At 43.6% G+C, this 16,527-nt stretch overlaps 1 protein-coding gene across 1 annotated transcript; it reads right to left on the bottom strand.

The window, feature by feature from the left end:
- Positions 1–14,276: 14,276 nt before the first annotated feature.
- Positions 14,277–16,046, bottom strand: LOC123739535 (uncharacterized). Its single transcript, XM_045713875.1, has one exon. It carries the CDS (start codon positions 16,044–16,046, stop codon positions 14,277–14,279), a length of 1,770 nt encoding a protein of 589 aa, XP_045569831.1.
- Positions 16,047–16,527: the final 481 nt, after the last annotated feature.

The raw sequence follows: 16,527 nt of genomic DNA on the forward strand, positions 1-16,527 counted from the left end.
TTGCAATCACAATCATTTCATGTGAATCCTTTTCTTGTTTCATTGGAACTTGTAAAAACACCTTAATAGTCGCTCTGGATAAGAGTGTCTGCTAAATGACTAAAATGTAAGTGTATGAAAAGCTGTGCCACACTTCAGATAATGATCATTTGAAAGCAAAGTCTGTCATTCTTTATGAAATTGGCTGGGTCACATGGTTTGTCCTTTGATTTTATATCCGAGAGAAGTACTTTCTCCATTGTGATCAAAGCCAAGGCTGACAGTCGGGCCTGTCCAGTGGTGTTCCTGGACTTTCCTCGAGACTTGTGAACACAGTATTGGGGAAGGTTTCCCTATATCTGGGGAACTGTTGGGTCAAGAACGGCAAGGTACATCAGCTTTTCGTGGACCTTGAACCTGTTCCTTAGCTGAGTGTGAAGGTTGTCGATTATCCTCAAAGACAACTTGATTTATGTCCTCCGCAGAGGGTCATCTTTGTATGGGATAAATAATGTAAAGCTATTTTGTGACAATGTATTTATGTTGCAAATTGCTATAGGCCTATGTAGCCAGCGTGCTGCGCGTATGTCAGAAAGTGTGTTGTGTTGTGTTCTGACACCTTAAAAAAGGAGCCGTTTTGAGAATCTGAGGTGTTGGCTTTATTGACTGCTCTGGATCTCAGGGTAAAGGAAAGGGGACGTCAGGGCTGGACGTCCTACAGGTGATATATTTGCTGTGGCTCCCCTGGTTCAGATGGAAACAGCTCTGCCACACATTCTCAATGTGTCATATAACAATAAGATATAACATTACAATGTACAAATAGGATTTAAGATCAATAGCTAATAGAATAGGGCACCAATGTTGAAATATATTAATTTTATGAATAGACCAAATAGATGAATGAATAGGAATTAGTGATATAAAGTGACTTTTAAAATGATAAAAACATTTCACAATATTCTAAATTCTACAGGACAAATAGACAATGTTTCACAATAACAAAGCCCCTCAATACAGTTTAGTAGGACTGTCCTTTACCATCTCCTAACCCCCTCTACAGTAGGACTGTCCTCTACCATCTCCTGACCCCCTCTACAATAGGACTGTCCTCTACCATCCGCTGACCCCCTCTACAGTAGGACTGTCCTCTACCATCCCCTGACCCCCTCTACAGTAGGACTGTCCACTACCATCTCCTGACCCCCTCTACTGTAGGACTGTCCTCTACCATCCCCTGACCCCCTCTACAGTAGGTCTGTCATTTACCATCACCTGACCCCCTCTACAGTAGGACTCTCCTCTACCATCCCCTGACCCCCTCTACAGTAGGACTGTCCTCTACCATCCAATGACCTCCTCTACAGTAGGACTGTCCTCTACCATCTCCTGACCCCCTCTACAGTAGGACTGTCCTTTACCATCCCCTCACCCCCTCTACAGTAGGACTGTCCTCTACCATCCCCGGACCCCCTCTACAGTAGGACTGTCCTCTACCATCCCCTGACCCCCTCTACAGTAGGACTGTCCCTTTACCATCTCCCCGACCCCTCTACAGTAGGACTGTCCTTTACCATCTCCCGACCCCCTCTACAGTAGGACTGTCCTTTACCATCCCCTGACCCCCTCTACAGTAGGACTGTCCTCTACCATCTCCTGACCCCCTCTACAATAGGACTGTCCTCTACCATCCGCTGACCCCCTCTACAGTAGGACTGTCCTCTACCATCCCCTGACCCCTCTACAGTAGGACTGTCCACTACCATCTCCTGACCCCCTCTACTGTAGGACTGTCCTCTACCATCCCCTGACCCCCTCTACAGTAGGTCTGTCATTTACCATCACCTGACCCCCTCTACAGTAGGACTCTCCTCTACCATCCCCTGACCCCCTCTACAGTAGGACTGTCCTCTACCATCCAATGACCTCCTCTACAGTAGGACTGTCCTCTACCATCTCCTGACCCCCTCTACAGTAGGACTGTCCTTTACCATCCCCTCACCCCCTCTACAGTAGGACTGTCCTCTACCATCCCCGGACCCCCTCTACAGTAGGACTGTCCTCTACCATCCCCTGACCCCCTCTACAGTAGGACTGTCCTTTACCATCTCCCGACCCCCTCTACAGTAGGACTGTCCTTTACCATCTCCCGACCCCCTCTACAGTAGGACTGTCCTTTACCATCCCCTGACCCCCTCTACAGTAGGACTGTCCTCTACCATCTCCTGACCCCCTCTACAGTAGGACTGTCCTCTACCATCTCCTACCCCCCTCTACAATAGGACTGTCCTCTACCATCCCCTGACCCCCTGTACAGTAGGACTGTCCTCTACCATCTCCTAACCCCCTCTACAGTAGGACTGTCCTCTACCATCTCCTAACCCCCTCTACAGTAGGACTGTCCTCTACCATCCCCGGACCCCCTCTACAGTAGGACTGTCCTCTACCATCCCCTGACCCCCTGTACAGTAGGACTGTCCTCTACCATCCCCTGACCCCCTCTACAGTAGGACTGTCCTCTACCATCTCCTGACCCCCTGTACAGTAGGACTGTCCTCTACCATCTCCTAACCCCCTCTACAGTAGGACTGTCCTCTACCATCTCCTACCCCCCCTCTACAATAGGACTGTCCTCTACCATCCCCTGACCCCCTGTACAGTAGGACTGTCCTCTACCATCTCCTAACCCCCCTCTACAGTAGGACTGTCCTCTACCATCTCCTAACCCCCTCTACAGTAGGACTGTCCTCTACCATCCCCGGACCCCCTCTACAGTAGGACTGTCCTCTACCATCCCCTGACCCCCTGTACAGTAGGACTGTCCTCTACCATCCCCTGACCCCTCTACAGTAGGACTGTCCTCTACCATCTCCTGACCCCCTGTACAGTAGGACTGTCCTCTACCATCTCCTAACCCCCTCTACAGTAGGACTGTCCTCTACCATCTCCTAACCCCCTCTACAGTAGGACTGTCCTCTACCATCCCCTGACCCCCTCTACAGTAGGACTGTCCTCTACCATCCCCTGACCCCCTCTACGGTAGGACTGTCCTCTACCATCCCCTGACCCCCTGTACAGTAGGACTGTCCTCTACCATCCCCGGACCACCTCTACAGTAGGACTGTACTCTACCATCCCCTGACCCCCTCTACAGTAGGACTGTCCTCTACAATCTCCTAACCCCCTCTACAGTAGGACTGTCCTCTACCATCTCCTAACCCCCTCTACAGTAGGACTGTCCTCTACCATCTCCTAACCCCCTCTACAGTAGGACTGTCCTCTACCATCTCCTGACTCCCTCTACAGTAGGACTGTCCTCTACCATCCCCTGACCCCCTCTACAGTAGGTCTGTCATTTACCATCACCTGACCCCCTCTACAGTAGGACTCTCCTCTACCATCTCCTGACTCCCTCTACAGTAGGACTGTCCTCTACCATCTCCTGACCCCCTCTACAGTAGGACTGTCCTTTACCATCTCCTAACCCCCTCTACAGTAGGACTGTCCTCTACCATCTCCTGACCCCCTCTACAGTAGGACTGTCCTCTACCATCTCCTAACCCCCTCTACAGTAGGACTGTCCTCTCCGACTGGGAAAATACGTTTTGAACGGTCATCCAACCCGGAATTCCAATTTGTAAACTGGGGCCTCTTTCTAGAGCTCCGACCTGAAGATCACTGACGTCATGATTCAGCATAGTTTTTTTCCCAGTTCCCAGTTGTCTTGAAAGCACCATTAACCTGTTGGGTCTAGGGGGCAGCATTTGCACGTCTGGATAAAAAAAAATGTACCCGATTTAATCTGGTTACTAATCCTACCCAGTAACTAGAATATGCATATACTTATTATATATGGATAGAAAACACTCTAAAGTTTCCAAAACTGTTTGAATGGTGTCTGTGAGTATAACAGAACTAATTTGGCAGGCAAAACCCTGAGACATTTTCTGACAGGAAGTGGATACCTGATGTGTTGTATTGACTTTAAACCTCTCCCATTGAAAAACACAGGGGTTTAGGAATATTTTGGCACTTCCTATTGCTTCCACTAGATGTCACCAGCCTTTACAAAGTGTTTTGAGTCTTCTGGAGGGAGATCTGACCGAACAAGAGCCATGGAACGGTGATGTCCCATTAGACACCTGGCGCGCTACTTCATGTTGGGTACCCTCGTTCCAATACGTTATAAAAGGCTATGCATTCGTCCACCTTGAATATTATTCATGTTCTGGTTAAAAAAGGCCCTAATGATTTATGCTATACAACGTTTGACATGTTTGAACGAACGGAAATATATTTTTTCCCCTCGTTCATGACGAGAAGTCCGGCTGGCTTACATCATGTGCTAACGAGACGGAGATTTTTGGACATAAATGATGAGCTTTTTTGAACAAAACTACATTCGTTATGGACCTGTGATACCTGGAAGTGACATCTGATGAAGAGAATCAAAGGTAATGGATTATTTACATAGTATTTTCGATTTTAGATCTCCCCAACATGACGTCTAGTCTGTATCGCAACGCGTATTTTTCTGGGCACAGTGCTCAGATTATTGCAAAGTGTGATTTCCCAGTAAGGTTATTTTTAAATCTGGCAAGTTGATTGCGTTCAAAAGATGTAAATCTATAATTCTTTAAATGACAATATAATATTTTACCAATGTTTTCTAATTTTAATTATTTAATTTGTGACGCTGACTTGACTGCCGGTTATTGGAGGGAAACGATTTCCTCAACATCAATGCCATAGTAAAACGCTGTTTTTGTATATAAATATGAACTTGATAGAACTAAAAATGCATGCATTGTCTAACATAATGTCCTAGGAGTGTCATCTGATGGAGATTGTAAAAGGTTAGTGTATCATTTTAGCTGGTTTTATGGTTTTGGTGACCCTGTCTTTGACTTGACAAAACATTACACACAACTCTTGTAAATGTACTGTCCTAACATACTCTAAATTTATGCTTTCGCCGTAAAACCTTTTTGAAATCGTAAAACGTGGTTAGATTAAGGAGATGTTTATCTTTCAAATGGTGTAACATAGTTGTATTTTTGAAAAATTTGAATTTTGACATTTATTTGGATTCAAATTTGCCGCTCTTGAAATGCACCTGCTGTTGATGGAGTGCACCACAGGTGGCACGCTAGCGTCCCACCTAGCCCCAAGAGGTTTTAATCCAGATAATGCCAGACTTTGACAAAGTTTGATGACAAAATTTGCCCACAAGAAGGACCACCGCGCCACCTTCTTGTCACCTTCACCCCCCCCTTAAAAGATTTAGATGCACTATTGTAAAGTGGTTGTTCCACTGGATATCATAAGGTGAATGCACCAATTTGTAAGTCGCTCTGGATAAGAGCGTCTGCTAAATGACTTAAATGTAATGTAATGTAATGTTGTTCTAGTGGGTACAGTACAACAAGGTGAGTCCAAAAATGTTTTTTATGCTGCTGCATAAATGACGTAATATGCCAGGGCGATATGCATACTGCAGCACTTGGAATGTAGTTCTAAGTGTATATTGTGTAGCAAGCTGTTAGTAGCCCATGACTTGTTGGTGCACAAAAAAACGAGCTCATGTACATGTAGCCTATAGTCCGTTTTAGAGAAATGGCATCATCAAATATTGTTAGAGCTTTCATTGTCTGCTTATATGCCCCCTTTATTTAGCCTAATAAATAACTTGGTTTACAGGGAAAATACTGTAAAAACAGCCCGTGTTCTGGATTCTGTCACTGTACACCATTCTGTATACTTCTGGCCCTTCTTTGGACACTGTGTTAACTACCCTCCAGACGAGCTTCAATGCCATACAACTCTCCTTCCGTGGCCTCCAACTGCTCTTAAATACAAGTAAAACTAAATGCATGCTCTTCAAGCGATCTCTGCCCGCACCTGCCCGCCCGTCCAGCATCACTACTCTGGACGGTTCTGACTTAGAATATGTGGACAACTACAAATACCTAGGTGTCTGGTTAGACTGTAAACTCTCCTTCCAGACTCACATCTCCAATCCAAAGTTAAATCTAGAATTGGCTTCCAATTTCACAAAAAAGCAGCCTTCACTCATGCTGCCAAACATACCCTTGTAAAACTGACCATCCTACCGATCCTCGACTTCGGCGATGTCATTTACAAAATAGCCTCCAATACCCTACTCAATAGACTGGATGCAGTCTATCACAGTGCCATCCGTTTTGTCACCAAAGCCCCATATACTACCCACCACTGCGACCTGTAAGCTCTCGTTGGCTGGCCCTCGCTTCATACTCGTCGCCAAACCCGCTGGCTCCAGGTCATCTACAAGACTCTGCTAGGTAAAGTCCCCCCTTATCTCCGCTCACTGGTCACCATAGCAGCACCCACCTGTAGCACGCACTCCAGCAGGTATATCTCTCTAGTCACCCCCAAAGCCAATTCCTCCTTTGGTCGTCTCTCCTTCCAGTTCTCTGCTGCCAATGACTGGAACGAACTACAAAAATCTCTGAAACTGGAAACACTTATCTCCCTCACTAGCTTTAAGCACCAGCTGTCAGAGCAGCTCACAGATCACTGCACCTGTACATTGCTCATCTGTAATTTAGCCCAAACAACTACCTCTTCCCCTACTGTATTTATTTATTTATTTATTTATTTATTTATCTACTTTGCACTTTCTTCCACTACAAATCTACCATTCCAGTGTTTTACTTGCTATATTGTATTTACTTTGCCACCATGGCCTTTTTGCCTTTACCTCCCTTATCTCACCTCATTTGCTCACATTGTACATAGACTTATTTTTCTACTGTATTATTGACTGTATGTTTGTTTTACTCCATGTGTAACTCTGTGTTGTTGTATGTTGTCGAACTGCTTTGCTTTGTTGTGGCCAGGTCGCAATTGTAAATGAGAACTTGTTCTCAACTTGCCTACCTGGTTAAATAAAGGTGAAATAAAAAATAAAATAAATAAATATTTCAAAAGTGCTGAACAAATAGTTTTATTGACTACAACCGTCCTTGCACGCTCATCAATGTCTTCATCAAAATTATGGATTGCCTCTTATCTGCTCATCGTTCCCTTATGCCATAGTTTGTACATCTCAATTGTCAGTAGAAACCACATTTGTTTAAGCAAGTCAGCCATATCAGCTATGTTTTTTAAAAGGCAGTAAATGAGGCTGAATGAACTGTTTCGCTGCCAGACAAGGCTCCACTGATAACCAGGTGTAGCAGTTGTAAGGATTCCCTCCATGGTGCTGAAAAGAAAGCTCTGCTGTTGGGACAGCTTTATGTAGGCCCTAACAGTTTGTGGGAACCATTTGTCACCAATATAACACAACTAATGTATTATTTAGTGTTGTGTTGTGGTTTTGCTGGCATGCATTAAAAAAATGTGTTTGAGTTTCCCCACCAACATTTACATGCTAAAATCGCCACTCAGCATGCTCAGCCCCCTCCTGTACTCCCTGTTCACCCATGACTGCGTGGCCACGTCTCCAACTAAAATCACCACAGGCTAGTGAAATCTAAAAGTACATGTAGTCCTGATTTGTGGCATTTCGTTACAGCTCTATGTTGTACTGATCACACTATAAGGCTCTACGTTATACTGATCACACTATAAGGCTCTGTTATACTGATCACACTATAAGGCTCTATGATATACTGATCACACTATAAGGCTCTATGTTATAGTGATCACAGTATAAGGCTCTATGTTATACTGATCACACTATATATGTTTGTGGGTGTAGACATGGTTGTCCTTGTTTGATAGAGCCATTGGACGTGTTTCAGCCATGTTCCGATCGGCGGATTCACTGCTAAATATAGAACTTTCTCTCACAGTCTCACGTCAGAATTAGACTTTCATCCATGTTTCTCAAACGTCAAATTTCGAAGTTGTTGCAAACGTCAAAAAGTTAAGGTGAAGTTTAAGTTTAGGCATTAACTCTGAATTGTATGTTAGGGTTTAGTTTGGGCATTAACTACAAACGGTTTAAGGTAAGGAATAAGGTTTGGATAAGGCTTAAAACAAAAATCTCAAAAACAACTTTCAATCACTGGATTTTAACTTGCAACCGTTGGATTCAGAGACAGAAGCCTACGCCCATCCACCATCTCTGTCCACAGTGTCCTAGCAAAATCAAAACCTACTTGAAGGTTACAGCGCTCACTTTACTTAGCTCCTTTCATCTTTCCCTCGATCCTGACTAGTCTCCCAGTCCCTGCTGCTAAAAAACATCCCCACAGCATGATGCTGCCACCACCATGCTTCACCGTAGGGATTGTGCCAGGTTTCCTCCAGACGTGACGCTTGGAATTCAGGCCAAAGAGTTCAATCTTGATTTTATCTGAGATTACTCTACCATAAAGGCCTGATTGGTGGAGTGCAGCAGAGATGGATGTCCCATTGATTCAGACCCCTTGACTTTTTCCACATTTTGTTAGGTTAATTTTAGAATAAGGCTGTAATGTAACAAAATGTGGAAAAAGTGAAGGGGTCTGAATACTGTCCGAATGCACTGTAGTGTCCTAAGGGTGTTTGGCCACCACAAACTGCCAGAACAGCTTCAATGTTCCTTGGCATAGATTCTACTTGTGGACCTAAACCATGGCAGGAAAATGCACCGTACACCATGACATTATTTGTAGCCCTCATTTACTCAAGTGTTTCCTTTATTTTGGCAGTTACCGGTTGCCTACAGTTGGGAAGGCTGCAATTTGGTCAGAATGCATGTCAAATATACAGATTGTTGCATTGTGGCCATAGGTATATAATCCACAGAAGGGATTTGGAATCTCTTACCCTGGCAATTTGACTGTTAAACTCATGTGTGGATGCCAGTCCTGGCTTGAATGGGAACGGCCATCTATGGATTGTACACTGAATAAAAATATACAGTCTTGGTCCCATGTTTTATGAGCTGAAATAAAATATCCCATCAATTCTCCATATGCAGAAAAAGCTAATTTCTTTACATCCCTGTTAGTGAGCATTCCTCCTTTGCCAAGATAATCCATCCACCTGACAGGTGTGGCATATCAAGAAGCTGATTAAACAGTATGACGATTACACAGGTGCACCTTGTGCTGGGGACAATAAAAAGGCCAATCTAAAATGTGCAATTTTGTCACAACACAAGCAACAGATGTCTCAAGTTGAGGGAGTGTGCAATTTGCATGCAGCTGATGAAACTGAGGCTGTGCACAACCAAAGAATTTCTGCACTTTCACTTTCAGAAACCACCTCAGGGAAGCTCATCAGCGTGCTCGTCATCCTCACCAGGGTCTTAACCTGACTGCAGTTCAGCGTTCTAACCAACTTCAATGGGAAAATGCTCACCTTTAATGGTCACTGGCAGGCTAGTATGCTGGCAGGCTAGTATGCCTGGCAGGCTAGTATGCTGGCAGGCTAGTATTTGAATGCATAATCACCAGACAATACAGCCATTGAGTATGTTTGGGATGCTCTGGATCGACGTGTTCCAGTTCCCGTCTCACACCCTGATCTGTTTCACCTGTCTTTGTGATTGTCTCCATCCCTCTCCAGGTGTCGCCCATCTTCCCCATTATCCCCTGTGTATTTCTACCTGTGTTCTCTGTTGCCAGTTCATCTTGTTTGTCAAGTCAACCAGCATTTTTTGTCTTGGCTCCTGCTTTCCCAGTCTCTCTTTTTCTCGCTCTCCTGGTTTTGACCCTTGCCCATCCTGACTCTGACCCCGCCTTCCTGAACACTCTGCCTGAACCTGAGCCTGCCTGCCGACCTGTACCTTTGCACCAACTCTGGACTATTGACCTCTGCCTACCCTGAGCCTGCCTGCCGTCCAGTACTTCTGCCCCACCTCTGGTTTACTGACACCTGCCTGCCTTGACCGGTCTATTGCCTGCCCCTGTTGGATTATTAAGCCATTGTTTATTCGATGTAGTCTGCATCTGTGTCTTACCTTCATATCTGATATCCAGCAACTTCGCACAGCCTTTGAAAAGGAGTGGTACCACAGGCCACAGGCCACAGTCAACAGCCTGATCCACTCTATGGGAAGGCGATGTGTCGCGCTGCAAAGGTGCATATCTGTATTCCCAGTCATGTGAAATCCATAGATTAGAGCCTAATTTATTTATTTCAGTTGACTGGTTTCCTTATATGAACTGTAACTCAGTAAAGTCTGAAATTGTTGCATGTTGCGTTTATATTTTTGTTCAGTATACTGCTATGGCTGGTTGCAACTGTCGGTTTGCCTTTTGCAGATTTCCAAATACAATCCTGGGAAAAATGTATAATTTGGAAAGCAAATTCCTACTTCTGAAAATAGATTACTAATCTGTATGTAGAAACAATATTTAAAAAAATCTCAACTCTCAATTTCTAGCAGTAGCACTGTTTTTCAAAGTCGCTCATCTTGAGACGGACTATTGCCACAGCAAGCACAATGGCCATCACCGTGGGTAGCCTATGGCTTCATCTCCATCGTTATGTAAGTCAGTGTGCATTATTTTAAAAAACAAAGCCCCGGGGTCCGGCACTATTTTCACGGCTTGAACTAGAACCTTCAATTATAAAAACACAATAATCAAATCATTATTTAATATTTCCTTTTGACAAAAACAGTTCTAGAATTGTTTGATTTCAGATTAAAATAAAATAAACGAGTTTTCAACCCTTTTCTATTTTTTTTATCTTGTCATGCAATAAAATATATGAATTGGCCAGAAAATACACAGACCTCTGTGTTCTCATATGTAGTTAAGGCCATGCTTCCATACGCGATAGCTACACAATTGCGCCCAGTCGACTCTGTGTCCAATTAAACTTTAACTCATTACCTTGACTCGTTCTCTGTTCAGTCTAACGTGACCCTGCTGTAAATCAAGCAGACAGATGATCAACATCAATTATCTGCTAGGGATGTTAGATCTAATATGGACCACGGCACAACGGTCTTCATCGGGTTAATGAAGGAGACAACAAAACATTATGGACATTCCTAACAATATTTTCCCTGCACTTTGGCTGTTGCATCGAAGTGCTGTATCACAACAGCTGTTTGTCACTTGACTGTCATTCAGAAAATACATTTGATGTGTGAAAATATCACAATGTAATTAAGACAGCTGGACAAATGCGCACCCAACAAGTATTATGCAGAATTATTGAAGAACCACATTAATTTTTATTTCTTTTTATTTTAATTCACCTCTATTTAACCAGGTAGGCAAGTTGAGAACAAGTTCTCATTTACAATTGCGACCTGGCCAAGATAAAGCAAAGCAGTTCGACAACATACAACAACACAGAGTTACACATGGAGTAAAACAAACATAGTCAATAATACAGTAGAAAAATAAGTCTATATACAATGTGAGCAAATGAGGTGAGATAAGGGAAGTAAAGGCAAAAAAGGCCATGGTGGCAAAGTAAATACAATATAGCAAGTAAAACACTGGAATGGTAGAATTGTAGTAGAAGAAAGTGCAAAGTAGAAATAATGGGGTGCAAAGGAGCAAAATAAAATAAATAAATACAGTAGGGGAAGAGGTAGTTGTTTGGGCTAAATTATAGATGGGCTATGTACAGGTGCAGTGATCTGTGAGCTGCTCTGACAGCTGGTGCTTAAAGCTAGTGAGGGAGATAAGTGTTTCCAGTTTCAGAGATTTTTGTAGTTCGTTCCAGTCATTGGCAGCAGAGAACTGGAAGGAGAGACGACCAAAGGAGGAATTGGCTTTGGGGGTGACCAGAGAGATATACCTGCTGGAGCGCGTGCTACAGGTGGGTGCTGCTATGGTGACCAGTGAGCGTAGATAAGGGGGGACTTTACCTAGCAGGGTCTTGTAGATGACCTGGAGCCAGTGGGTTTGGTGACGAGTATGAAGCGAAGGCCAGCCAACGAGAGCGTACAGGTCGTAGTGGTGGGTAGTATATGGGGCTTTGGTGACAAAACGGATGGCACTGTGATAGGCTGCATCCAGTTTGTTGAGTAGGGTATTGGAGGCTATTTTGGAAATGACATCGCCGAAGTCGAGGATCGGTAGGACTGTCAGTTTTACGAGGGTATGTTTGGCAGCATGAGTGAAGGATGCTTTGTTGCGAAATAGGAAGTGAATATCGATTATGGTTTTAAATATCAAGTTAAGAATATATCAGTTAGAAGCATTCGATTTTGTAATCACATACATTTTGGATTTGTGTGCCCATAAAAACTATACTCACACCGTGACATAAGGAAACACTAAATGTTACATAAGCCTAGTTACAGTGCATTTCCAAAACTGCCAAACAAAGAACTGTCCGAGCAAGATCCAGGATTCTTACCGGGTTCAAGTTCAATGTCTCATTTAACTGATAAATGCTTAATATATGATATAACAAAAAACACAGCCATAAATGCAAGGTAAGAAATGTAATGTTTTATGTCACATGATTTTGGCCAAATTTGTCAAGACACCAACCATGAGAAAGGGTTAAACTGAGTTTGTTAAATTAACTCGTGAATTGTATTGAATGTTCCTTATATCAATTACATACCAACAGCTGTATCTGTGTTTTGTCCACCGCAGGAAATCCTCAATGGTACTCTAGCTTATAGGAAGACCCGTAGGCGATGTCAGAGGTGTTACTGTGTTGTAGCTGTCAAATCAACAAGCGTTTCCCAGCGTTACACCTATCGCTATCGCGGACATTGCCATTTGATACACTGAGTCTCATTATTAGAAATCTCATTGAGCCGTTTGACAAGGTTGAACATAGGAATGTGTGTTGTAATACACAGTACACCTCCATTAGGATGAGATCAATCCTTATTCTTTCATTTAATCATTTTCAACGTGTCATTATTTCTATATAGCCTACACTTTCTCCTTCTGAACTTCTAACATGGGTAGGATGGGTGTGGCTTTGTGACAATGACCACAAGAACAGCCACTCAGAGATTTGATGCAGTTACACCTCTGACATTGCCTGAACAAAAACAATGATTTTCTATGCAGTTCTGATTTAATGTAGGCCCTAATTTTTGTTAAATTACCTTGGGGTGGACAAATTAACATAAGGCTTTAGACAAGGCTAAGAGTTTTAATACAAATCCAATGAACCCCACATCTCAGTTGGCTCTACTCTACTCAGTAAACGCAAACGTATAGGCTCCAATTGTACATGTAATCCTATGATTATGCCCATAAAAATGTTTGGTGCACGCGGGCACATATAGGAAGTCCCTTACCAGGCAGAAGGGAATTTCACTTTAACCCCTGCATCGGAGAGTTACAATGTTGCTATCACTATGCAGCCAACTACCTGTAGTAGGAAACCGAGTTTCTTATTAATAATATGCCACCTGTTATCATACATGGCACGACTACATAATTGTTACAATTACAATAACACTTATATAAGATATTTATTTATTTATTTTTGTCATTCTCCACACAGGCTTCCTGGTAGTTGTCGTCTCTTAGACATGGTAGCAAATTGTTTCAAATCTCTATAGATTACTTTTAGCTAAAATTAAATCCACTAGTAGTAGCTAGCTAAGGTTAACAGGCTAGGTTAGGCTACTGCCTTAATCGCTAATCATCTTTGTCACTCACAAAATACAAAACAATACAATAATTTCATTGGCAGATTCCTTTTTATTATTGTTTCACAATTGGATAATCCCACATAAAACACACACGTCAACATAGCTACCAAGGATAGTGGGAATGCACTTCAGGAGAAGCGGGAATGGGGTGGGGGCGGGAACTGCAGCAACGCTAATGAGCTGGTGGCTGGGGTGCCGCTGGTGATGTAGTAGCCGATCAGGGGCGCTGGAGGGCAGCAGCCAATTGTCAAAATGCCACCCCAAAATCAAGTGCTGCCTAATCTTGCCTAATGGGAGGGCCAGCCCTGCACCTCTGACATTGCCTAAACAAAACCAATGATTTTCTATGCAGTTCTGATTTAATCTAGATCTAAATTAGGCCCTCATTTTTGTTCAGTTACTTTGAGGTGGACAAATTAACATACGGCTTTACACAAGGCTGAGTTTTATTTACAAATCCAATTAACCCCACATCTCAGTTGGATCTTCCCAACAAACGCAAACGTTCCTACAATATTGGGAAGCTTGATGTTCAAATAGAGACCCAATTTTGTTTCCGGATAATGTTAGCAGGACAACATCCCTGACTTATGTTGGAACCTCCTGCCGACTATCCTTTTTATCCTTCATGAATTTTCGCTCATTTGGGAGTAAATCTTCTCCTTTTGCAATCTTATCCAGAATCTCAGGCTCTCCCTTCATTTTCTTCAACTCTACGATCCGATCCTCAAAGCCTGGCTTTGCGTTCGTCCTCCTCTGTGCGAATGAGTATCTCAATGTACTCCACAGTGGACTGAGAGCTTGGTTTCAGGGCAACATCATTAAGTCTCTTGAGACAGTCAGAAGACTGCTTGATCAAATTCATCAGCGCGTCCTCAATCATATGAAACTCATCCTCACGTTTATCCAGCATCTCCTTGGTTTCATTAGACTTGTCCCATGCCTTCATGAAGTTGTCCTTCAGTTCTTGAATAGTCCTTTTCTCAGTCTTTGTTTCATATGTCAACAAGACTTTTTCCCTGTCGTGGTCAGTGGAAGAGCATTTTCCTGGACATTCGGTACAGTTGCCATCATCATCCATCACGGCACAACTTTTGATTTCATCCTCATTTGGGAGGAAACAGCAGGTGTGACATGTGAAATTGCATATCTTGCAGTTTGTTGCAAAGTCTTGGGATAATTTGCTTCTCTTCACCTGCAGCACATTTACCTCAGATTCAAAATCTTTGTTCTGTTTCATGTTCTCGTCCTCGTTCTCCAGACACTGTTTGAAGCTTTTGATCTCACTTAGCTTTGACAGACCTGCTGTGATCTGAGGGGTCAGGTGTGTCAATGTCTTCTCCAGAAGCTCACGTTCTTCCAGAACTTTCTTTGTCAGGGTCAGATCTTTACTCTCAATGCTTTCCAGTGCTTGGAAAAATTTCTTCATCTCCTTGAAAGTTGAACTCCATTGATCTGGACACTGGGCCTTATGATCATCATTGGAATCATCCTCTTCAGAGCTGCTCTCCGTCTCCTTTGAGAACACAAATGAACTGTTGAATTTGAAATGGGTTGGTAGCCCCTTCTTGTTTTTCTTACAAGGCAGATTTGCAGCTTTGATGGCCTCTAGCACCGGTATTTGCTTCCCATCTACAAATGTCACAAGCATCAGGATGTTTTCAGCAACATCCTTTCCAAAGATGGACAGGATGGAATCAAAGATGTATCTCTGGGAAGGACTGAGACGAACAAGTGTTGCCTGCACTACAAAGCAGAGTGCATCAATGTGATCAATCCCTAAAGGATTACACAAGAAATCCTTCAACATCTGGGTGAGCAATTTATCTTGAGCCATTCCTCTGGTGTCTCCGAACCCTGGTGTGTCAATGATGGTCAGAGAATAAGGAATCTGAAAGCCTGGCTGGTTGTAGAGCTCGTATGATGTCACAACCACAGTCTGGCTCTCAGCCTGTGACCTGTTGGTCACCTCATGGATGAGCTTAAAGCGGTAACGTTCTTCCCACTTTACCCCGAGAATGTAGTTTATCATGACATTGACCAGAGTTGTTTTTCCTGCACCTGTGGCCCCCAGAAGCAATATCACCTTGTTATTACCTTGCTCAACTTTCTTCCCAAATCTGTACTGGTCAAAACTGTCACTTACACCCAACTTCTGTTCCAGATTCAGCCAGTGGATTGAGGGGTTGCCCTTTTCCACCTTCTGGGATTTTGTGAGGAACTCCTCACTTTTTGCTCTGGTTGATTTGCTCATCTTCGGTTGGGGATCAGAGACCCTAAGGGTAGTCAGCACAGTCTCAGAACTGGGTAGACTATTCCCTGCTTCGCCACAGTTAGCAAAGACTCTGATGCTGTATGCAGTGTCAGCCTCAAGTCCTTCCAGTGTACTCTCTCTAGTGGTGGTTTTCATGGTGTGCCACATCTGATTGTCTATAGCCTTTACATTCTTTCTGTATTCAACCACATAACCAATGACTTCAACATCATCTCCCGCCATGGTAGGAATGTCCCAGTTCACTCTGATACTTCCCGATTCTATCCTCTTCTTTGTGGGTGGTCCAGGGGGCTACATGGGCGGGTCCTGAAATATTCTGTCCAGTCACTGGAGAGGCTCACACCAGGTCTGCACACTGCCTTGCAGCTAAAGCGGTACTTTTTGTAAGGGTCCAAACGACTGATGGTGACCTGGTTAGTTGTAGCATCCGATTTCACCTCTGTCCACTCAGAGTCAGCCTGCTCAGCCTGGTACAAAACCTGGTACGACTCCACACAGGTAACACCAAGGTTGGGAGGGTTGACTTGCAAGTGGACACAGTCATGCTCCAGACTCTTGATGGTGGGAACACCTGGCTTTGATGGCAGCTCAAACTGTTGACTCAAAAGTGTCCCTCTTTCATAGACATGGATGGAGGAAGCAGTGAGGTGTTTGTTTGGAATTGATGCAATGCAGAATGCAAGATTTTCTCTGCCTTTGTTTG

Source organism: Salmo salar, unplaced genomic scaffold (genome assembly GCF_905237065.1).
Source record: "Salmo salar unplaced genomic scaffold, Ssal_v3.1, whole genome shotgun sequence".
NCBI lineage: Eukaryota > Metazoa > Chordata > Actinopteri > Salmoniformes > Salmonidae > Salmo > Salmo salar.